General features: G+C 44.0%; 1 protein-coding gene across 3 annotated transcripts in view; it reads left to right on the top strand.

The window, feature by feature from the left end:
- Positions 1–25368, top strand: part of LOC143283913 (OCIA domain-containing protein 1-like) — a 152104-nt gene that overhangs the window by 70353 nt on the left and 56383 nt on the right. For all 3 annotated transcript variants that reach the window (XM_076590331.1, XM_076590330.1, XM_076590329.1), the window contains exon 5: positions 20003–20050. In XM_076590331.1, coding sequence (XP_076446446.1) covers positions 20003–20050 — 48 coding nt within the window. The remainder of the gene's footprint in view (positions 1–20002; positions 20051–25368) is intronic.

Below are 25368 nucleotides of genomic sequence, written 5' to 3'. Positions count from 1 at the left end.
ACCGCCAGTCGTTCAGCCCCTCCAAGTAGGAAACTTGTCCCGGCACGCTCATCAGTGGCGTGCTCTGGGACTCAACGACTGGATTGTTTCGGTGCTAGAGTCGGGGTACATGCTCCCGTGGGTGGGGGACCGCCCCCCTCTAAGATCCACTCCTCCTCCTTATGTGCCCAGCTCGATGGAGCAGGAGAGCGTCTTAGAGAAAGAGATATCGCACCTACTCCTCATAGGGGTGATATCTCAACTCTCGGACCCGGGCCCCGGTTTTTACGGCCGGTTGTTCGTGATTCCAAAGGTCTCCAGAGGGTGGAGACCAGTCCTGGACTTGTCCCCCCTCAACAGATTCCTCCCCAAGATGAAATTCAAGATGGACACACAGGCACAGATTCGGGAGACCATGCAAAGGGGCGATTGGGCGACGTCCATCGATCTGAAAGATGCTTATTTCCATATCCTCATCCACCCGGCATCCCGCCGGTACCTGAGGTTCGTGTGGAGGGACAGAGTGTTCCAGTTCTCTGTCCTCCCATTTGGTCTGTCCCTTGCCCCTTTCCTGTTTACCAAGGTGGTGCGGGAATTGGTGTCAATCAATCGGTCGGAGTCCATTCGGCTCTGTGTGTACCTGGACGACTGGCTTATTCTGGCCCAGTCACAGGCTCTGTGCCAGAGTCATACAGCCCGACTTCTAGACCTGTGCTCCCAACTGGGCTTCATCATGAACCAGGAGAAATGCGATCTGTCCCCGAGCCAGTCCTTCGACTTCTTAGGGATGAGATTCGACACGCGGTCTATGATAGTCTCTCCAGCGCCAGATCGGTGGGACCGTCTGGCAGGCCTCCTCAACCACTTGCGCCATTCCTCCCAAGCAACAGCGCGGACACTTTCTTCCCTCCTGGGCATGATGGAGTCCATGGCACCTCATCCCTCTGGGCAGGGTTCTCAAGCGCCCTCTTCAGAGGGCACTCAGGCTACGGTGGTCCCAGAGCACTCAGCCATGGGATACCCGGATATGTCTGGGCGAGTGGTTCCTCGAGGTGACATCAGAGTGGTTAACCACCCCTCTTCTGACACAGGGGGTGCCCATAGCCCCACCTACTCTTCAGGTGGCACTATTCACAGACGCCTCCTCCCTGGGCTGGGGAGCCCACATGGACTCACTCCATGCAGCAGGGACTTGGTCCCCGGAGGAGCGCCTATGCCACATCAATGTTCTGGAACTGGAGGCAGTTCGCAGGGCTCTCCAGCACTTCAGGGCGGAGGCCAACGGCAAGACCATTCGCTTGTTCACGGACAATACAACAGTCGCATGTTACGTGAACAAAGGGGGGGGGAGCGCACTCGGCAGACCTCTCTCTGCGGACCGAGGCTCTCCTCCGTTGGTGCCACAGCAAGGGCATTGCACTTTCAGCGAGACACATAGCAGGGAAAGACAACATTTTGGCAGATGCTCTCAGCAGGTCCAAGAGTGTCATACACACAGAGTGGACCCTGGACAAGGACACCCTGCAAGGAGTGTGGGAACAGTGGTTCTGGCCGATGGTGGACCTGTTTGCGACAAGGTTCAGCAAGAGACTTCCCACTTACGTCTCTCCGGTCGCCGACCCAGAAGCATGGGCAGTGGATGCTCTCTCTCTAGACTGGAGCAGTCTGATTGCCTACGCGTTTCCTCCCTTTCCAATCCTGTCCAAGGTGATATGGAAAGCCAGGTTGGAACGCCGGCAGCTGATCCTCATTGCGCCGAAATGGCCAGCCCAGCCCTGGTTTCCGGTCCTTCAGTCCGTGACACATTGTCCACCACTGGAACTGGAAACCAAACCTCATCTGCTGAGGCAGCCTCGTTCGGGCATTCCTCACTCCAATCCTCAAATGCTCCACCTGCACGCGTGGCTGCTGTGCGGGCGCAACTGTCAGCATCACTATTGAAGTCTTCCACCCCTCGGTCAGCCTCTGTGTCGGCCGCGCTGACCAAGGGGGGTGCCTCCTCCGACTTCCTCTCCATAGTCTCCAAAGCCAGGAGGGAGGGAACAGAGACCTTGTATGACTTTCGCTGGAAGAAATGGCTGAGTTGGTGTACAGCTCAGAACATTCCCCCTACTAACCCTACGAGCATGCAGCTGGCCAACTTTCTGGCTCACTGCTCCTCGGTTCTCAACCTGTCTGCTAGTTCTGTGAGAGGGTACAGGTCTGCCATTTGTACCACTATCAAACAGCTAGGTGGTCCCGCTTTTGAAGCTGATTTCCTGCTCAGAGAGGTGGCTAGGGGCGCCTCTCTGAAGGAAGCTAGGAATCCCAGAAGAGTGCCCCTTTGGGACTTGTTCCTGGTGCTGGATTTCATTCGAAAACAGCCCTTTGAGCCATTGGGGACTATTCCTTTTGACCTGCTCACTCTCAAGACCACTTTCCTTCTGTTGCTGGCCACGGGCCGTCGTAGAAGTGAGATTCATGGTCTTAGTGGTATGCCACAAGATCTAGCATTCCACAGAGATGGTTCCATCACTCTTCGTTTCCTTCCAGAGTTTCTGGCTAAGAACCAAGACCCCGAGGTCCCTTCCCCCTCTCTGAGGGTCAGACCTTTGTCTGATATTCTTGCCCAAGATGATGAAGATAGGCATCTCTGCCCCGTTCGGTGCCTCAAATACTATTGGGATAGGTCTCGCCATGGGCGTTCTTCTCAGAGGCGCCTTCTCATCTCCCTCAATGAGAATTACAAGAAAGATATCGCTGCAGGCACCATTTCCCGCTGGGTTTCCCAAGTCATTCGTAGAGCCTACTCTCATGCACACAAGGATATCAGTTGTCTTAATCCCAGAACACACGAAGTGCAGGCCATAGCTACTTCGGCTGCTTTCCAGCACTCGGTACCACTGCAGCATGTCTTGGAGGCAGCCTTCTGGCGGTCTGAGAATCCCTTCATCAACTTCTACCTCCGGGATTTCCGTATGACCAGGGCTGACGGTTCCAAGGGGATTTCCTTTGTCGCGGCTAACACTGCCGTCTCAGTTTCAAGGGCTCCCCATACGAACCAGTAGGCGTTGCCCTCCTCCATTTGCTTTAAATTCTGCATCAGTTTGACATGGTACAGTATATGACACCAAAAGGAGGAGTTTGTATTATACTCCATGTTTGGTGTTTACATATACTTACCATGTCAAACTCGAATGCCCGCCCGTCCGTCCCCGCGTCTCTGCCGTGGTTCTCATGGGGCATTTTCGTTCATGGCCACGGAATGATTCAGCGCTTATAGCTGTTAGAGGCGTTTGATTGGCTAAGAGCGGGCCAGACTAAGAGGGGCGTCTTTTCACTGTTAGCCGCGCGAAATTTGGCCAGACAGAGCAAACCATAGGCCTAGTTTGCATCAGTTTGACATGGTAAGTATATGTAAACACCAAACATGGAGTATAATACAAACTCCTCCTGTTTGGCAGTTTCCAGGAAGTCGTACTCAAAATATCAGATCAAAATGCCAAGTTTAGAGAATAAAAAACAATATAAATATAACAGTAAATTCAGTTCCAGAGGTGCAATATTGTTTTAAACAAGATGACTGGAAAGAACTGAATTTTTCCTATTTTTATGCCGAATTTGGTGTCAACTGACAAAGTATTTGCAGAGAAAATGGCAATGTTAAAGTTTACCACGGACACACACACACACACACACACACACGCAAAAACACACACACACACAACCGAACACCGGGTTAAAACATAGACTCACTTTGTTTACACAAGTGAGTCAAAAATCATACACAAACACAGATACAGTAGAAATTAGGATACATACAAGTGCATATCAATATAAAAACTTGTGCATACTCACACATACATGCACTGCACACACGCGCGCGCACACACACACACACACATGCACCCACACAAAGCATCGTGGAGTAAAGTCAGGGAAGGATACCAGCAAAATTGCAAAGTTTTAAATAAAAGTATAAATAATATTCAACAACCGGAACCGATCAATCAAATACATTAAGTAATTTAATCAGATTAAGGCAAATTCAGGCATTATCAAACAGGATAAAGCTAATGCTTTTATAACAAAGTTCAGCAGAGATGTTAATTGCATATGTGGAGAATCTATTTCTAGCAAACACATACTCTTTGAATCAGAGTCTGAAATCGTTTTTACCAAACTTCTTGGAAAATTTTTGTGAATGTATTTTTGACAATTTCAAGATGTTATCTGCTATTGCAGGTTTGCTGCATAGTCCAATTGGACATTTGTTATAGTTGTTACAGTTGTTTGATGTTAGCGTTTCCTTCTATATTATGCCTGTGTCTCCCTTTTTAATGTTTTATTTTTTCCAATGCTCTGTATCTTACCCCACCACACGCACGCATGCGCACACACGCGCACACACACATACACCGTTCTTCACCCTCTGCCCAATACTGTTCCCACCACCACGCCCCGCCCTTCACCCCCCACGCCCCTTTTTTTTCATCTAATATCACTTAAAGTGGAAGACGTTAAACTGAAGTCTACTACTACTACTACACACACACAAACGTTTGAACAGAAGCTGCATATTACATGTGGGTGGGGCTGATGACTAGATCTTCAGGTAGATGGTTGTTGGTTGCACAATTCTATTTATCACACTGGATTTGTTCGAGAGACAGGGCATTGACTGCTTTGGGGGAAAAAGCAATTGGCGAAGCGATTGGTTTTCGTCCTTATACTTCTGAACTGTCAACCAGAGGAGAGCATCACGAAAATCCCAAAAGCTGGATGCGATTTGTCCTGGCTGATTGATTTTGCTTTTTTGAGTAGCCGCTTATAATATATGTCTTCTAGAGAAGGTAGATCAGCCTCGGTAATCTTGGTGGCAGTTTTTATGATTCTGTTAAGGGCTGCAACTTCTGCCTTGGAAATGTTTCCATACCAAACAGTAATAGCGAAGGTTAGCACACTTTCAGTGACTGCTTGGTAGAAATCAACCATGATTTCTTTTTTAATTCTGAACTTTTTGAGGCGCTGAAGAAAGTACATGAGCTGTTGCGCTTTCTTAACAATTTTTTCTGTATTTTTCTCCCATTTCAAATCGTTGGAAATGATCAGTCTGAGAAATTTAAAGTTGCTGATGATCTCTACTTGCTTGTCTTTAATGACAAGTGGTAAGGGGTCAGATCTGGTCTTTCTGAAATTTAGAATTAATTCTTTGGTTTTTGATACGTTGAGTTCTAAGTTGTTTTGATCACACCAGCTGACAAGTTCCAGTACTTCTTCCCTATGTTTTGACTCATCACTGTTCATAATCAACCCCTTCTAGAGTAATATCGTCGGCAAACTTGACCATGGTGTTACATTCATTTTGAGTTGCACAGTCATGTGTGAATAGTGAGTACAACAGTGGGGATAGAACACATCCCTTTTGGGTGCCTATGTTGAGAATGCATGTGGAGGAAGTAAGGTCACCAATTTTAACAACATGCAGTCTGCATCTTAGAAAATTTAGGATCCATGCACAAATTGATTCAGGCAGCGAGAGATCTTTCAGATTAAAATATAGTTTTGATGGCACTATTGTGTTGAACACAGAGCTGTAGTCAGTGAAAAGGATCCTGGCATAGCTGTTAGGATTTTCGAGATGTCTGAGGACGTGGTAGAGACCTATGCTAATGGCATCTTCAACTGATCTGTTAGCTCTGTAGGTGAACTGAAAGGGATCAAAAGATGGAGGAATGCAGGTTTTTAGGAATTGTAGAATCAAGCGTTCAAATGTTTCCATTACGACTGATGTTAAGGCTACGGGATGATAATCATTAAGATATCTAGGCTGTGCTTTTTTTGGAACAGGAATGATTGTTGATTTCTTAAAGCAGTGTGGCAGAACACAAGACTGAAGGGACATGTTAAAGTGAAGACACTAGATAGTTGGACTGCACACTTCCTCAAAAGGCCTGGTGAGATGTTGTCAGGGCCAGCAGCTTTTCTCATTTTCAGACGACTGAAGTGGCGTCTGACTTCATTCTCTTGGACTGTGAAAGGGGGAGTGGGGGTGATTTTGGGTGCAGCCATGTCAGAAGTAGACAATGGTTTGTCGAATCTGGAGTAGAATGTGTTGAGTTTGTTCAGAAGAGTTCTGTCAGTGCTGTCGACTGTCCGGTGGGTCATTTTATAATCAGTGATGTTCTGCAGTCCGGTCCATACATTCCTAGAGTTGTTTGCTGACAGGTTTTCTTCTCTTTTTTTTTTCCTCCCGAAACCTGGAGGGGGTCAGGCTGGTGTTCTCTTGACCCACTCCCGGGAGGGTCACTACCTTGTCGTGGTCAGGAGGCTTAGTGGCCAGTGATCGAGCGAGCTATGTCGGCGGGGGGATCAGTGCTTCTTGGGGTTTGCTGCGCTGGTCCCAGGTCTTAATTGACAGCCTACATAGCCATTGTAGCTGTTCGGGCTGAATAAGTGGTGGTTTTTGTACTGATGCCCCTGATAGGGCTTCCCATGCCGAACAGGTCGTGAGTGAGGCCCAAACTAAAAGTGACCCACTGTCCCTTTCGCTATTCTCTATTCTTCTTTTCACCGCCTCTTTTCTGTCCTCAGCTCCCCATCAAGCCTTCTTTTCCACATTCTTTTTTCTCTGCGGCGTTCTTCAGGCTCGCCGTGTTTGCCGTGCGGCGCGACCTGTGATGAAGGGGAATGAGATCCTGTGGATTGAGAGAGCATGCTGTTCTCAACACATCCCTTTGGCTCGGACCTCTCCTAAGACAGGCGGCACACATTGGCCCGTGTGTGTCAGTCGGCTACCCCTTCGTGGGGCTGGGTCAAGACTGGCAGTTTGGAGGCTAGCAAGGATAACCCCCGTAGTGCTCGGTTCTCTGTCCCCGGGAGCTGGGCATGATCGGGGGGGAACACGTTGGAGCTAAGCTGTTAGTCGTATATCCCTCCCGAAACCTGGAAGGGGTCAAGCTGGTGTTCCCTTGACCCTGGCCCCAAAGTTGGACCCCATGGTGGGTGGGTAAGGGAGGGATGAATATACAATTATTAAAAAAACCATGAATTCCAAACAAATACACCCCCGTAAACTTGGCAAAAGAAGGAGACCAGGAACAGACGACTCGGACTCTCAGCCCCTTTGCTATCCAGAAGGGCTTCCAGTGTCTGGCGGGATCACTGAAATCTATCAAGAGGCTGAGGAGCGGAGCATTTTTGGTGGAGACAGAGTCTAAAAGGCAGACACAGCTTCTGCTCAAGGCGACCACTTTTGTGGATAGGGCGGTGAGGGTTTCCCCTCACAAGGGTCTGAACTGTTCAAAGGGGGTCATCAGATGCCCGGAGTTGAGAGGAGTGTCTGAAACAGAGATCAAGAGCGAGCTGTCCTCTCAGGGAGTGACCGACGTTTACAGGGTGACAGTAAAGAAGGGGTCGGACAGAGTCCTGACCAACACAATTTTCCTCACCTTCTGCTGCCCGAATGTCCCCAAGGACATTCGAGTCTGATACCTGATGGTGAATGTAAGCCTGTACGTGCCGTCCCCTCAAAGATGTTTCAAATGCCATAAATTCGGACACGTGCGGGACCGATGCAAGGAGGAAGAGGCGTGTGGCACCTGTTCCAAGGCAGCGCACCAGGGCGAATGCGTCAGTCCAGCCTGTTGTGCGAACTGCGGAGGCGGCCACCCGTCCTCATCAAAAGACTGCCCCGCCTGGAGAAAAGAAAAGGAAATCCAGAAGGTAAAGACGGAGAAGAAAATATCATTCTTTGAGGCAAGAAAACAAGTGGAGGCTGCGTTGCCTAAGGCGTCTTACGCCTCTGTCGTTAGACCCAGGATGGTGGACGTCGCGGTCCAGACGACGTCCACAGGGACGCAGACGAACGACGTAACTACCTTAATAGAACCGTTGGCCTTGGGTGGAGGCGCCGTGTCCACCCCTTCCCATCCTGTACGGCGGTCCTCAGGGGCTTCTGGGCGGGAGCAGAAAGCCTCGGGCGGAGGCACGTTGTCCGCCTCCCGTCCCCCTGACCCCCCGGCCCCCCTCGCCCCGCCTCTCGTCTGCCTGGCGTGGAGTGGCCAGAACCCCCCCCCCCCCCCCCTCCCCCCCGTACCTCCAAAACTCAAGGAGGGGAGGGTTGCAGCCTCGGCGGGATCGGGAAGAGCCGAGGTGGTGGATATTCCGGCTTGGTCGGAATCGGAGAAAATCAGTTAAAAAAATAGATACGCTATCTTAGCCGACCTTGAGCCACCGCAAGCAGAGGAGCAGGGGGTAGCGATGGATTAGGCTGCTGCTTTACTTTTTTTTAACCTTTTTAATGGCAGTGATCCACTGGAACATCCGGGAGTTCTACGCCAATTTCCAGGAACTTCAGCTGCTTTGTCGTGCCTTGAAACCTTCAGTGCTGGCACTGCAGGAGACTCTGCAAAGAGATGGCAAGGTTTTATCTCTCTCTGGTTTTAACTCCATTTTTAAACCCGCTCAACCGAAGCAAGAGGGATTGACGGGAGGTGTCGCTCTTTTTATACGTAAGTCCCTTTTATACAGTACAGTTCCTTTAAGCACCCCTTTACAGGCGGTGGCAGTCAGAGTCACACTTGGGAAAACCATCACTGTCTGCTCTCTGTACCTTCCTCCTTCCGTCCGTGTTCTGAGGCAGGACTTCATGAACCTGGTCGACCAGCTCCCACGACCGTTTCTACTGTTGGGCGACTTCAATGGACACTCCCCGCTCTGGGGAAGTGAGATGACATCAGCCCGAGGTCTTCTCTTGGAAAACCTTCTTTCCGATATGGACTTGTGCTGTCTTAATGACAAGTCTCCCACTTACCTTCATCTGTCCTCTGGAAAGCTCTCGTGTTTAGATCTGTCGGTCTGCGATCCATCGTTGGTCCTGGACTACGAGTGGAAAGTGCACGACGATCTGCACGGGAGTGACCACTTTCCTGTCGTCCTCCGCCCCACAGATGGAGAAGGTGACTCTCTGCCTGACCGCCTGAAATATGACAACGCCGACTGGGGAATTTTTACCACGAAGATAAGAGCGGAGCTGCAGGAAGAAACAGTATTAAAAAGCAAGGACCCTGCTGACACTCTGACAGATCGTTTTATATTGCGCCAAAGCAGCAGTCCCATCGTCTACCTCCAAGCCTCAGATGCCAAGAACACCCTGGTTCAACGCGGAATGTCGGGAGGCCCGTAAGCCTCGGAAGAGAGCGCAGCGACGCGTCTTTCGGAGACCGGAGACCGATAGCGTTCGAACCCATCAACAGCTGAGGGCGAAAGCCAGGTATGTTTTTAAAAAGAGCCAGAGGAAGTCATGGAGAGATTTCTGCTCTTCCTTAACCTCCAACACACCCAAGAAGAAAGTGTGGAGGGTTTTTAAAAGAATTAATGGCAAAAACGTATGCCCGACCTTTCATCATCTGAAACTTTCAGACGCTCTGGTCACAGAGAAGAAAGCAGTTGCCAATTTGCTTGCCTCCACAATAGAACAGAACTCGAGATCTGCCAACAAATCTGCTCGGTTTCTTAAAACTAAAAACCTGTCAGAAAAAACACCATGTAACTTCTTCTCTGACAACACAGAGAATTACAACCTTCCTTTCACAATGAACGAACTTAAATCTGCTCTTCAGACCTGTACGGATTCCTGTCCAGGAATGGACGAGGTCCATTATAAACTTTTAAAGCACCTTCCCCAAACCTGTCTGGACACCCTGCTTAAAGTTTATAACCACATCTGGGTCACAGGCTTTTTTTTTCACCCTCCTGGCGGAAAGCCCTCATAATCCCGCTGCCGAAACCGGGAAAAGACCCCTCAAACCCCTCAGATTACCGCCCAATAGCACTGACCAGCTGCATCTGCAAACTGATGGAGAAGATGGTCAACAGTAGACTGATGTGGAAACTAGAGACCGACGGCCTTCTGGCGAAAGAACAGTGCGGTTTCTGCAAGCATCGCTCTACTGTTGACCATCTGGTTCGTCTGGAAACCACTGTAAGAAATGCTTTCATGAACAAACAACATGTGGTGGCCATATTTTTTGACTTGGAGAAAGCTTACGATACCACGTGGAAGTTTGGTCTTCTCTCGGACTTGCACAAGCTCGGCTTCCGAGGACACCTGCCTCAGTTCATCCACAATTTTTTACAAGACAGACAATTCCAGGTGAGACTCGGCACCACCCTGTCCGACATTCACGAGCAGGAGCTGGGTGTCCCGCAAGGGAGCATCCTGTCGCCGGCTCTTTTCAGCATCAAAATTAATGACATCGTTCAATCCGTTCAGAAAGGATCGGACAGCTCGCTGTTCGTGGACGATTTTGCCTTATATGCAACCGGCAGCACGTACGCCAGCATCCAGCGACGGCTTCAGCTCTGTGTCAACAAAATCCAACGTTGGGCAGAGGAGAATGGCTTCACATTTTCGTCCTCCAAAACTGAATGCATCCATTTTCATAATTTTCGCCAGTTCTATCCGGACCCTGAAATCCGTCTGGGAACATCCACCATCCCGGCGGTCAAGGAAGCCAGATTTTTGGGGGTCGTCTTCGATGAGAAGCTGAACTTCCTCAGCCACATTAAACAGCTGAAAGTATCTTGCCAAAAAGCACTTAACATCATCCGAGTTGTGGCACACACGAACTGGGGTGCTGATAAGAGAACTCTCTTGCACCTCTACAGAGCCCTGGTCTGGTCCAAACTGGATTATGGAAGTGTGGTATACGGCTCGGCCAGACCGTCCTATCTGAAACTGTTGGACCCTGTACACCACCAAGGGCTCCGTCTCAGCTTAGGTGCTTTCCGCACCACCCCTGTGCACAGCCTGTACGCAGAGGCGGGGGAACCGCCTCTTTCCAACCGCAGACTGAAGCTGACCCTAAACTATTATTTGAAATTGTTCTCTGAACCTACAAACCCTGCTTACGACGCTGTATTCAACAACCCTTTCGATAAGAAATTTACAGACAACCCAAACTGCATACCTCCTCTCGGACTCCGCATTCAGCCGCACTTAGAAAAGGCCGATCTGGATGTTGGTGGCATCTCGGATTTCTCTAAGTTCCCTGACAGCCCTCTGTGGACCTTTACAACACCTGAGGTCCGATTCGATCTGGACTCGTACCGTAAGGACACCACCAGTTCTCTGGCCTACAGAACCTACTTTCGGAACTGTGCTACCAATTCCCCACTTTTCAAAGCATCTTCACTGACGGTTCCAAGTCAGAGGACGGAGTCGCCGCATCTGCGTTCTGTCCCGCCTTTCCTGACCGGCCCTCAACGGAACACATCCTGTCTGACAGCTCGGTGTACACTGCGGAACTGACCGCACTGGTTCTGGGGTTAAAAATGGTTCTCTCTTCGAAACAGAAGAGATTCATGATCTTTTCCGACTCCTTGTCAGCCCTGGAGGTGATAGCCTGCAGGAATATCACTCATCCCAAACTGCTGGAATTTTATGAAACTTTTACTCTCGCAACGAAGAAAGGATACGAGGTTGTGTTGGCCTGGGTTCCCGGACATGTTGGCATTCGTGGTAACGAAAGGGCGGACCTGCTGGCCAGGAACGCTGTAAAGAAAGAATTGTCCAGATCCTTGGTACCCTATACAGACATGAAGCGGAAGGTCAACACTTACGTTAAGGATCTTTGGCAAGAGGAGTGGAACACCCAGACGGACAACAAGCTCTTCCAGATCCGTCCGGACTTAAAAGAGACCCTCCCTTCGGGGGTGAAGAACAGAAAGGAGGAGTCTGTGCTGTGCAGACTGCGTACGGGGCACACTTTTTTTACTCACTCTTACTTGTTGAAGGGGGAGGAGGCCCCTCGATGCATTCCCTGTGACGAGCCTCTCACCGTGAAACACGTGCTCCTTGACTGTTGGGATCTGCATGACGTTAGACGCAGACATTACACGGCGGTTTCTTTGAAGACTTTGTTTCGTGATGTCCCTCCGTGGGTGCTGATGGACTTCTTAAAAGAAGTGAACCTTTTTAACCAGATTTGAAGGTTTTAAACTATGGAAATTTTTTTTTTAACTTTGGAGTGGAAAGTTTGAAGTGGTGACTCGTTTTAATTGGTTGTTTTTTTTATCCTTGTTGTAGTTATTGACGCGGCGATAGCCTTGAGATGGCCTTTGTGGTCGGCGAGGCTCTAAGCACCATAATTTCATTTCATTTCTCTTTTTTTCAGATATAAAAACTTCGTTCAGAAGGGATCGGACAGCTCGCTGTTCGTGGGCGATTTCGCCTTGTATGCAACTGGCAGCACGTATGCCAGCATCCAGCGACGGCTTCAGCTCTGCGTCAACAAAATCCAGTGTTGGGCAGAGGAGAATGGCTTCACCTTTTCATCCTCCAAAACTGAATGTATTCATTTTCATAACTTTCCCCAGTTCTATCCGGACCCTGAAATCCGTCTGGGAAAATCCACCATCCCGGCAGTCAAGGAAGCCAAATTTTTAGGGGTCATCTTTGATCAGAAGCTGAACTTCCTCAGCCATATCAAACAGCTGAAAATATCTTGCCAAAAAGCCCTGAACATCATGCGAGTTGTAGCGCACACGGGCTGGGGTGCTGATAAGAGAACTCTCTTGCACCTCTACAGAGCCCTGGTCCGGTCCAAACTGGATTACGGAAATGTAGTATACGGCTCGGCCAGACCGTCTTACCTGAAACTGTTGGACCCTATACACCACCAAGGGCTCCGTCTCAGCTAAGGTGCGTTCCGCACCACCCCTGTGCACAGCCTGTACGCAGAGGCGGGGGAACCGCCTCTCTCCAACCGCAGACTGAAGCTGACCCTAAATTATTATTTGAAATTGTTTTCTGAACCTACAAACCCTGCTTACGACGCTGTATTCAACAACCATTTCGACAAGAAATTTAAAGACAACCCAAACTGCATCCCTCCTCTTGGACTCCGCATTCAGCCGCACTTAGAGAATGCCGATCTGGATGTCGGTGGCATCTCAGATTTCTCCAAGTTCCCCAACAGCCCTCCGTGGACCTTTAGAACACCTGAGGTCCGATTCGATCTGGACTCGTACCGTAAAGTCTCCACCAGTTCTCTGGCCTACAGAACCTACTTTTCGGAACTCTGCCACAAATTTCCCACTTTTCAAAGAATCTTCACTGACGGTTCCAAGTCAGAGGAGGGAGTCGCTACATCTGCGTTCTGTCCCGCCTTTCCTGACCGGCCCTCAACGGAACACATCCTGTCTGACAGCTCGGTGTACACTGCGGAACTGACCGCACTGGTTCTGGCGGTAAAAATGGTTCCCTCTTCGAAACAAAAGAGATTCATGATCTTTTCCGACTCCTTGTCAGCCCTGGAGGTGATAGCCTGCAGGAATATCACTCATCCCAAACTGCTGGAATTTTATGAAGCTTTTACTCTCGCAACGAAGAAAGGATACGAGGTTGTGTTGGCCTGGGTTCCCGGACATGTTGGCATTCGTGGTAACGAAAGGGCAGACCTGCTGGCCAGGAACGCTTTAAAGAAAGAATTATCCAGATCCTTTGTACCATACACAGACATGAAGCAGAAGGTGAACACTTATGTTAAGGATCTTTGGCAAGAGGAGTGGAACACCCAGACGGACAACAAGCTCTTTCAGATCCGTCCAGACCTAAAAGAGACCCTCCCTTCATGGGTGAAGAACAGAAAGGAGGAGTCTGTGCTGTGCAGACTGCATGCGGGGCACACTTTTTTTTTTACTCATTCTTACTTGTTGAAGGGGGAAGAGGCCCCTCAATGTATTCCCTGTGATGAGCCTCTCACCGTGAAACACGTGCTCCTTGACTGTTGGGATCTGCATGACGTTAGACACAGACATTACACGGCGGTTTCTTTGAAGACTTTGTTTCGTGATGTCCCTCCGTGGGCGCTGATGGACTTCTTAAAAGAAGTGAACATTTTTAACCAGATTTGAAGGTTTTAAACTATGGAAGTTTTTTTTTTTAACTTTGGAGTGGAAAGTTTGAAGTGGTGACTCGTTTTATTTTATTTTATTTTTTTATCCTTGTTGTAGTTATTGACGTGGCGATAGCCTTGAGATGGCCTTAGTGGTCGGCGAGGCTCTAAGCACCATAATTTCATTTCATTTCTCTTTTTTTCAGATATAAAAACTTTGCCTTCTTAATGCATTTTTCAACACCTCTTTTTGCCTGATTGTGGACTATCCTATCATCAGTTTCGCGAAAAGCTTTCTCTTTTTCCTTTAGTTTTTGCCTAACAGCCCCGTTACACCAAATTTTGTCGTTTGAAAATATTTTGATATTTTTTGATGGAATGCACACACTTTCACAGAATGAAATATAATCACACACTGTGTCGGTATATTCATTTATGTCTCCGGCAGAGTCTTTAAAAACATTCCAGTCTGTACATTTGAAACAGTCCTGCAAGGTCTCTAAGGCAGGGGCCGACCATTGTTTCACAGTTTCCATGACTGGTTTTTCAGCTTTCAGTTTTTGTTTGTAGACTGGCACCAGAAAAATCATGTTGTTGTCAGACTGTCCCAGAGGTGCACGGCAGATCGAGTGGTACGCCTTCTTGATGGAGGTGTAGCAGTGGTCGAGGGTCTTGTCACCACGTGTTGGACAGTCCACTTGCTGGTACAGCTTCGGCATTTCTTTCTTGAGGCTGGCTTTGTTGAAATCACCAGGAACAATGACAGTGGAGTCAGGCCAACTGTTTCCGCACTTGCTAATTTCGTCTGCTAGCAGACCAAGTGCGGCGGAGAGGTTCACTGTGGGATGGATGTACACAGTGATCAGCGTCACTGATATCAAATTTGGCTTAAAAATAGTAGGAAAAAATCTTCACAGTCATTCCAATAATAGGTTGTAAGTCACCCGAATTAAGCTGTGTTTCCCTTATCATTAACGGCTTATTTTGTTGAGGCTCTTTCTTGGATTCCAAAAACCATATTACCGCATCCCATTTGCAGTAGCATAGAAGATGCTTTGTAACAAGAAGGCATTACCTCATTTTTCATGTTCCCAATTGAAAGGAAAGAAATACTAATTCTGGACAGAACACATACAGTGACACAGAGTACATCATCGACGTGTTTTCTGCATATGATCATTTTTAAGTGGATACTCAATTAACTAGAATGAACATGAAAGAGAAATTGAATCGACCGTATCGTACGTTCCCGGTGAGTGGAACTAAACTTGTCATACATCTATCTAGATCCAGAGAAAACCACTAGATGTTGCAGTGTGATTGGGGCGATGGCAACGTCTCATTTACTGCGGACTTTAAAGGATTCTTAAATGCCCGAGATACACCAGAATAAAGGATTTAAACAGCATTACCACTTCGAACACTGCAGTCGATTTATTGCGCTTAAACAGTCAGTTGTGCCCATCACTTCCCCCGGAGCGTAGACCGCTCACAACAGTCCGCCAGAGTCCTCTGTCCTGGGCTGCCCTTTCTAATTGTCTCCAGGTGTGCCCCATCTTCTTGGTGTGTATCTCACCATTGCATGTATCCTTTTATGCATACTTTATGAATTGTTTGTGTATGCCTTAAAGTGTTTGTATACATGGGCAATTTGTGTGTGTGTGCATATGCGCTTTTACTGGTTTTTTTGTGTGTGTGCACATACATGGGTGTGTGTTTGTGTGTGTCGTGTGTGTGTGTGCGCGCATGTGTGTGTGTGTGTGTGTGTGTGTGTGCTACCTGCTGGTGGTAGACGTGATAGAGCATTGTCTTTATTTCTTAGTGCCAGACTTTCATTGTAATGTTATTGTATAGCAGGTGGACATGCTTGAAGAAAAGGCGGAGACAGTATCTTCAGCACAGAGTATTAAAGAAACTAGTTAAAAAAATGTGCATTTTTTTGCTTCTGAATTTCAAATGTTTGCAGTTATTTGAATGAGGAGAGAGAGAGAGAGACATACAAAGAAAAAAAAGAAAAGAAAAACAAATAAAAATAACGCTACCAGGGGGGTGCCTTTGATGCTGTATTGTAAGACTGTTTCCTTCCAACCTTTTTATACTTCAGCACTGATTTGAACTATGCATTAGTTTAGCTGGATGTCTCTACTTTAGAACTGGTACGATCAGCAGTGCTGATTAATAGTTAAAAATGAAGTATAAACAAGAAAACAATTACATAAAGTGATGCATACATATTGATTTTGACTTCATATTGGTGAAAAAAACCTGAAAAATATTTAAAAGGATGATAATTTTTAGCATTAATGGAGCACTCAATCCATGATCGTCTTGAATAAAGCATATTTTTTTCATATCATCATATCAAAAGCTATGATTTATCAAGATTTATGATTAATATTTGCTGTCCTGTAAGTCTACAGTCTTTCCTGAACCTGAAAATATCTTAAAATTAATGTTTATGTGGATGCAATGTTTTTTGAGTTTCAGTCATTTTAGTAACACTACCATCAAAACTGCAGGATCGGACATGCAGAAAATAAGCATTTTCCACAGAATTTATGACACTGGCATTCAGCCAACAACATAAACAGCCAACTGAAAAAAAAACTTAGGTATTTTGTGTACTATATAGATCATATATGAAGAGTTTTGATTATGAGAATGTATTAGTTGCAGTTCTTCATTGGTTCCAAAATGCCATTTTGTGAGATTCACCAAAGTTGCCAATTATTTGTATTTGTATTTCTCTTTTTATCACAACAGATTTCTCTGTGTGAAATTGGGGCTGCTCTCCCCAGGGAGAGAGGGTTGCTACACTACAGCGCGACCCTTTTTTTTTTTTTTTTTTTTTTGTATTTTTTCCTGCGTGTAGTTTTATTTGTTTTTCCTATCGAAGCGGATTTTTCTACAGAATTTTGCCAGGAACAACCCTTTTGTTGCTGTGGGTTCTTTTATGTGCGCTAAGTGCATGCTGCACACGGGACCTCGGTTTATCGTCTCATCTGAATGACTAGCGTCCAGACCACCACTCAAGGTCTAGTGGAGGGGGAGAAAATATTGGCGGCTGAACCTTGATTCGAACCAGCGCACTCAGATTCTCTCGCTTTCCTATGCGGACACGTTACCTCATTTCAGTTTTTGAAAATTCAAAACTCAATATCTCAAAAACTATTTGAGATATTGCTTTGAAATTTGATGTGGATTCATACTTTATTGCACTCTTTTTTTGCTTGCAAATATGAGGCTTCTGCAATGAATTTGAAAATTTGGCGGGACCTACCTACTGAAGCCCCAAGTCGATATTGAAGGATTGCCCTTGCAGCTTTACATCAGCCAGTGTCTGGTTTCATTTTCTCCCAGGAGACAACTAAGAATAGCTGTGCAGTCTGATACTATTATTCCTTTCTCCCAACATACAATAATACTGTGTATATTAATCACAAATTAATGACACTTCCCAAATTGGTTGAACCAATTTGAACAGTTTTGGCTTATCTTAGTGGCACTAAAGCTGAGTGAACAAGTGGCACATTCCCTGCCTTGATCTAATTCACCCATTTCAACCCACTTTTACGAGATACTCACTGTTTGACAAGTTTAATACATTTCGTGACAAGCTGAGGGTAAGGAGGTGATATGATGCACGGCTCAATCCAAGACAGCTTTGAACGGGAAAATACCAGGGGTGGGGGGGAGGAAGATGTAAATTCTGTGTATGATACCTGGCCAGATCAAAGATACCATTAGCATAGATTTCCCCCTAGGCCAGACTCTGAGGCACCACCACCTACCCCACCAGAGTGTGCGAGAGGAAACAGATGGATGAAAGAACAGATTGCACAAAGCAATGAGGCCTGATCTGAGCCCGCATTGGCATAATATTCTGACATTCTGACGTTCAAATCAAAATATGACAAGGTGTGCTTCTAGTGGGGAGAGAAGTGGGGGAGAGCAAAAGTTTAAAGGGGGTGAAGGGAGGAGAGGAACACGTGAAGGTGGTGTAATTATTTCACTGTATGTATTCTGTCCTATTATATATATATTTTTGTATATATGTGTGTGGGGTTGGGGGTGGGAGATATGGGCGTGTGTGTGTGTGTGTGTGCTTGTACAAGTAAGCGTTCATCTGTGTGTGTGTGTGTGTGTGTGCGTATGCGTGTGTGTGTGTGTGTGTGTGTGTGTGTGCCGTGGAAGCTGCGATACATAGACTAGAAATGAGTGTGTGGAGGAGGGGGTAGAGGAGGTGCAGGGTAATTTGTGGTGTGTGTGTGTGTGTGTGTGTGTGTGTTGGAGCTCATGTACGTTTATATGTATTTGACTGTGCTTTCATATCTGTGAAACTGCGTTTTTGGGGCATATCTGTTATGCATGTGTGGGTATCTGTGAAACTGCGTTTTTGGGGCATATCTGTTATGCATGTGTGGGTATATGTGTGAATGTGTGTCTTAATGTTTTATATTTATTTGCTTATTTATCATCATTGTTGTCTTATTTATTTAATTATTTATTTATTATTATTATTATTTTATCATTATTTTCATTACTACTACCTTTTTTTTTATATCATAATTATTATTTATTTATTTATTTATTTATGTAAGCTTATCTATCTATATATATATATATTTTTTTTTTTCTCAAGGCCTGACTAAGCGCGTTGGGTTACGCTGCTGGTCAGGCATCTGCTTGGCAGATGTGGTGTAGGGTATATGGATTTGTCCGAACGCAGTGACGCCTCCTTGAGCTACTGAAACTGAAACTGAAACTGTCCAGAATTTGTTTTTCTTTTAATTGTGAACAATAAAAAGGAGGTCATGCCATCTTTAATTCCAAACATCTATTTGTGAATTTCTGGATCTGGCTCCTTAACGAAATAAACGATTCATGATCAATTCTCAAAACCTCTTTTGTAATTTGTGTAATTCTGCAACTCTGAACAAAACACATTTGTTTTGGAATGCGCAGCTCTTCATGACTTGAGGAAAGAATTGATTCTGCATTCATATTGGAACATCCCCACAGGAGTCAAGTCAAACTTTTACCCCCTCTCATCTATGAATAACCAAAATGATAAACATTTAGCAATATCTCTGTATAAATCTCTCAAAAGGGTTAGAGATGTCACACAAACTATAAATTGATACTGTGTCCGGTTTATATCTCAAGTAGTTAGTACTTGCTTTTTTACTGACATGAGGATTGAATGATTACTGTGCCTAGTTTACACCCTTTTGGTTAGAGCTCTGGCCAATTCTGAATAAATCATCTGAAGTCTCTCTGTGTCTGTCTGCTTGCTGTCTGCTTTTTAGCATGATAAATCAGTTATGGTATTCGAGGTAATAATGCCATTTAAATCATGTTGTTTTGGTGTATCTCGATTTTGCAAGAAATTCTATAAAGTCTGCGGTAAAGGAGATGTTGCTGTCGCCTCAGGCACACCGCAACATGTAGCCATTTTCTCCAGATCTGCGGATGCTTACAGAAGCTACAACCTGGTCCATTCAATTTCTCTTTTATGTTTATTCTAGTTAATTCAGTACCCACCTTAAAATATTGATATGCAGTAAACACGTCGATGGTGTAGTTACTGCCACTACAGTATCATGTGTTCAGTCCAGTATTTGTATTTCTTTTCTTTTAATTGCGAACAATAAAAACGAGGTCATGCCGTCTTCAAACCCAAACATTAATTTGTAAATTTCTGGATCCAGCTCCTCATTGAAATGATCCGGAAGTACAGCTTGATCTGGAAGACTTATAACCTATCATTGGTATGACTGAAGATTTTTTCCCTGATACATTTAATCCAAATTTGGGGGGGTATTAGCAGACCAAGTATTTCCAGAGAAAATGACAATGTTAAAGTTTATCACAGACACATACACACACACACACACACACACACACACACTGACAGACACACACACACACACACAACCGAACACCGGGTTATTACATACATTGTGTACACAAGTGAGTCAAAAATCAACAGGTTGATTCATGAATGATATGTGAACATCCATTTATCAAGTGGTTTCCCTATATCTGTGACACTGCAGTATTTAACTTTTGAATTGTGGTGTATTTTTTTTCCAAGCAGAAAGAAATTGAGCAAAAGCTTACTTCCATGTTCTTTGTTTCAGGACATCTGAAGCCACATCCTCGATATGGGGCAACACTGAAAGCTTTGGGTAAGTTTATCATTATTTACTTCCATATAAGGTTTGCTATATCTTTGTGGATTGACATTTGGCACATAATCTGAATGGTTGAGGTCTTGCCTGTATTAGGAAAAAGAGCTTGTATTTGTTGTGTCTGTTCTGTGTCTGGAGGAAGTTGGCAGAATGGTTAAGACACTCAGCTGCCTTTTCAGAGCCTGTGAGGGTATGGGTTCGAATCCCACTCTCGCCCTTTTTCCCAAGTTTGACTGGTCTTTTGGATGAGACAACAAAGAGAGGTCCCGTATGCAACACGCACTTGGCACACTGAAAAAGAACCCATGGCAACGATAGTGTTGTCCTCTGGCAAAATTATGTAAAAAGAAATCCACTCTGATAGGTACACAAATATATAAGCATGCACTCAAGGCCTGACAAGCGTGTTGGGTTATGCTGTTGTCAGGCATCAGTGTAATAGATGTGGTGTAGTGAAAATGGATTTGTCTGAATGCAGTGATGCATCCTTGAGAAACTTAAACTGAAACTGTTATTCTTGCTCGCATTCAGCCATGCATTTTACAACGGGGACCAGTTGTTATAATTTTAGACATTTAATCAATCACATTAGTCTCAACTGTCCATTGATCAATCTGCAATTGTGGTTAACACTTTCACTTCCAGAACTATTTGTGATTTTTGCAAAATAATCACCAACCTCAAAACAAAAACAACAAGAGAGGCAAGGCCTTCAAGACTCACTTGTGATACACTTTAAAAAAAATCCAAGCTTTTTATGTATTGAGTATAATTTAAAAATGTAACGTTTAAGATGAGAAAGATCAGTTTAAAGTAAATTAAGTCCCCTAGCATTAATTACAGAGTAATTTCCCTTTTTTACTATCTGCACCAAAACATTTGCAAAATAAATAAAACTTCCATGCTGAGCAAAAGAAGTTCCTGTTTGAACAGAAAATGATAATAATGACTGCTGTTGTTGTTGGGTCAGAATATCAGATCAAAGTGCCAAGTTTAGAGAATACAAAAAATATAAATATAACAGTAAATGTAGTTTGCATATAATTAGGCTTCATTCTTTATTTTTTTGTGCCCATCCCAGAGGTGCAATATTGTTTTAAACAAGATGACTGGAAAGAACTGAATTTTTCCTATTTTTATGCCTAATTTGGTGTCAACTGACAAAGTATTTGCAGAGAAAATGTCAATGTTAAAGTTTACCACACACACACACACACACACACACACACACACACACACACACACAGACAATCGAACACCGGGTTAAAACATAGACTCACTTTGTTTACACAAGTGAGTCAAAAATACTTTCTTTTTTTTTAAATTGAAAAAAAAAAAACCCGCCAAAAAAACTTTTACAAAAATAAAAATTATGCTCAAAAGGATGCAAAAGTGAAGTCATTTTTTTTTAAGGAAAATGAATGGAGAATAAAATTACCATTATCATAAGTTCAGTGTTGATTGGATGAGATAACTCCCAATTAGGGGAAGATAACATATTTTTACAAAATATTTTGAAAAAAATAGAAGAAAATTAAAGTTTGTTTATTTTATTAATGAAATGGTGCTAGAATATTAGCAAATGTATTAGACACAACAACCAAGTGCATTTATGTTGTTTCCTCCATGATCATTTTGTAGATAAACACATACACCCACGCTCACCCCCTCTCACCCAAATGCCCACAAACACTATCACACAGTAGTACAACACAAATGCTCACTGTAAACAATATTTCAGCTTAAACTTTCATCTCGAGCCCAAATTAAGGTTTCAAGCTAAAATGTTGTTTTTTCCTTATACCCCTTTCCTGTTGATGTACCTTGTAGCATGTAATCATCACCAGGATAACCAGAATCACTTCAGTTGATCAACAACAATATTACTTTTGTTTTCTATTACGTTTTCAAACAAAATTTTAGCCATCTCTTCTGTACCTTACATCCTTGCATCCATGTTGATATGCTTAAGAACGTTTCGCTTCACAAAATGAAAAAAGAAAAAGAAAAGAAAAAACAAACAAAAAAACAACAACAAAAATCAACAAAAGCGCATCAAAATTGAGTCAAAACTTACTGACCTAATGCTTCGAACACTAATCAAAGCAGTCACCATTGGCAATGAAGTATACATATGTAAATGAGTGGTTGGACAGTTGATGATGCAGTTACCCCCAAACCGGGTATATATATCTGCGGTTGGAAGTGATAGACTTAACTCTATGGAGACGTAAATCTAGTTGAATAGTTCATGTAGTTTTGCTGCGACGGGCTATTTTGGTCATATTTGAAAAATTCAACACATTTTCACACAGAGACAAAGACATACAAAATATATATCACTAGAAAGTTTACTATCTCTTCTTTTAAGATTTTAAAACAGTTTGTTTTCATTACATGCTGCTAAATATATTTTTTGATATTTTAGATTATGTCACGAAATACTGAAAAACAGATAAATTTGAAAAATAGGTATACTGTACTCACCAGGCATGTCATATCCATCAGCTAATTCGCACAGAAGAATAAGATGAATTTTTCACACAGTAAAGTTCCCTGATTCTCATGAATCAGTTAAAAAGTCATATACTGCACAACAAACTGTTTAAAAAAAAAAAAAAAAAAGAATAAAAGATCACAACACTGGAAAAACAGAAAACGCAAAACTCTACAAAACCTTCACTTGAAAAAAAAAAACCGAAAAAAAACCCCTATTTACACATTTCTGCTGCAGCTAAATTGTTAATTGCTGTAGTCCTTGACTGTGTGAAACACTTGAAAGCATGGAACAGCACAGAGGGGCACTTTACACTGTTTGCACATGATTGTGGTGGATATTTTGGCCGTTTTCAATTGTTGATGTGACGCTCCTTGTGCTTTGTGTTTGGCATATCACACCTTGCACTCTGTGTTTTCCTGGTCTGCTGCTCCTTGGTGGGTGGAATGTTAGCAGGCCAGTGACGGCCTGGCTTCAGTCTCCTCATGTCTGCTCCTGTGTCTGGCAGATCTCCTCCTCATGTGTGTAAAGTGTTTTGAATTTCTGTAACAGACAATGCTGCCACAAGAAAAAAAAAAGAAGAAAAAAAGAAGAAAAGCTTTTGCATGTATTGAAAAAAAAAAAGAAAAAAAAAAGAAAAAAAAGGGGTGGGTGTGGGGGGTGGGGGTTAAACAAATGCAAAATAAATATCAATAATATTACACAGTATATACACATGCATAGTAATTCAGGAGTGACAGTATAAATAACACACATGCACAGACATACCCACGCATAATGCGCTGACACACCCATTGCACAGACACACCTCCACACAATTTAATAAGTGCACACAAAGAAAATGATAATTTTACATTAATCTACACAAATTATTCATTAAAAATTTAAAAAATCAACATTATTTACACAAGAAATAAATTAGCAACAATATCAAATTGGAAACGCACTCACCTCAACAGGAGTGGGCGTGTCTGAAAAGTCCGTGAGACTGAGAGTTCTGGGGTCCCAGTGAAAGTGCAGTCAGTGGGAAGTCTGTCAGGTCTTTTACCCACTCATACATGTATTCTGCTGAGTGTATGAAAAACAAGAGAGGCAAGGCCTTCAAGACTCACTTGTGATACACTTAAAAAAAAAAAAAAAAAAATCCAAGCTTTTTATGTATTGAGTATAATTTCAAAATGTAATGTTTAAGATGAGAAAGATCAGTTTAAAGTAAATTAAGTCCCCTAGCATCAATTACAAAGTAATTTCCCTTCTTTACTATCTGCACCAAAACGTTTGCAAAATAAATAAAACTTCCATGCTGAGCAAAAGAAGTTCCTGTTTGAACAGAAAATGATAATGATGACTGCTGTTGTTGTTGGGTCAGAATATCAGATCAAAGTGCCAAGTTTAGAGAATACAAAAAATATAAATATAACAGTAAATGCAGTTTGCATATAATTAGGCTTCATTCTTTATTTTTTTGTGCCCATCCCAGAGGAGCAATATTGTTTTAAACAAGATGACTGGAAAGAACTGAATTTTTCCTATTTTTATGCCTAATTTGGTGTCAACTGACAAAGTATTTGCAGAGAAAATGTCAATGTTAAAGTTTACCACGGACACACACACACACACACACACACACACACACACAGAGACAGACAACCGAACACCGGGTTAAAACATAGACTCACTTTGTTTACACAAGTGAGTCAAAAATTCGGAGATACGTCGTATCTTACACTTCGGTATGTCTTTCCTTTCTTGTCAACAATCTTAACTTCTCAACATGAACAAAATAGAATAATATATATTTTTTTTAAACTGCTGTGTTTTTGTCAAAGTCTGATAGCTTGTTTGGGCTCATGAAAAAAAATCTGTTTGATTACACTTAATATAACCATGACTGACGGGTGCAGACTCTGAGAGGGGTCTGATTCTTATCTTGTGCAAACAACTACCCTGCTTATGAAGAGAAATCAAAAGTGGGTGTAGCTTGTGACTCCTTTTGTGTATTACCTCCCTTCTGTGTGCCTATGCAGTGCCCTCTTTTTCTGGCACCAGAAGCCATCTTCTTTTCCTGCACCTGTGCATCCAAATACCTTGGATTTTGTGTGTGTGTGTGTGTGTATATTATTTCTTTCTGCTGATTCACTGATTCTCTGTTGTTTGTATGTGATCATGTCTTCCAGCAGGACACATTACTGTCTCACTCGTTCAGGTGATCAGGCCAAAGATATACCCAGATTCACTTCTTCCCCCCTCCCCCCGGGATTTTCTTGGGTCGACCATCATTTTATTTTGTATATAAATTCATTATTACAATTCAGAATAGATGGGGGAAAAATCTGAATACAGCGAACATAAACAATAACAGATGTAAGTGATTATGCTGATATATGGTTCATTACACAATCAAACACGTGAATCATTTTATGTTTTTTAGTGACAATATATAAAGTCACAGTCACAAACACTGACACAGAAACATAAGCACACACACACACGCATGCACGCATGCACACGCGTGCGCACGCACACACGCAAACGTTTTGCTATGTCATTCATCTTTATGCTGAGCGCAGAGCTGCAGTCATTTCTAGCCCAGCCATTTTTTTTTCACTGTTCCATTACACACCATGCACAGTATTGGCACACCCTGCACAATGTTCACTGTTCCATTACACACCATGCACAATATTGACACACCTTGCACAATGTTCACTGTTCCATTATACACCATGCACAATATTGACACACCCTGCACAATGTTCACTGTTCCATTACACACCATGCACAATATTGACACACCTTGCACAATGTTCACTGCTCC

This window comes from Babylonia areolata, chromosome 7 (genome assembly GCF_041734735.1).
Source record: "Babylonia areolata isolate BAREFJ2019XMU chromosome 7, ASM4173473v1, whole genome shotgun sequence".
NCBI lineage: Eukaryota > Metazoa > Mollusca > Gastropoda > Neogastropoda > Buccinidae > Babylonia > Babylonia areolata.
Note: the sequence above shows the minus strand (reverse complement) of the source record. Positions and strands in the feature narration are given on the sequence as shown.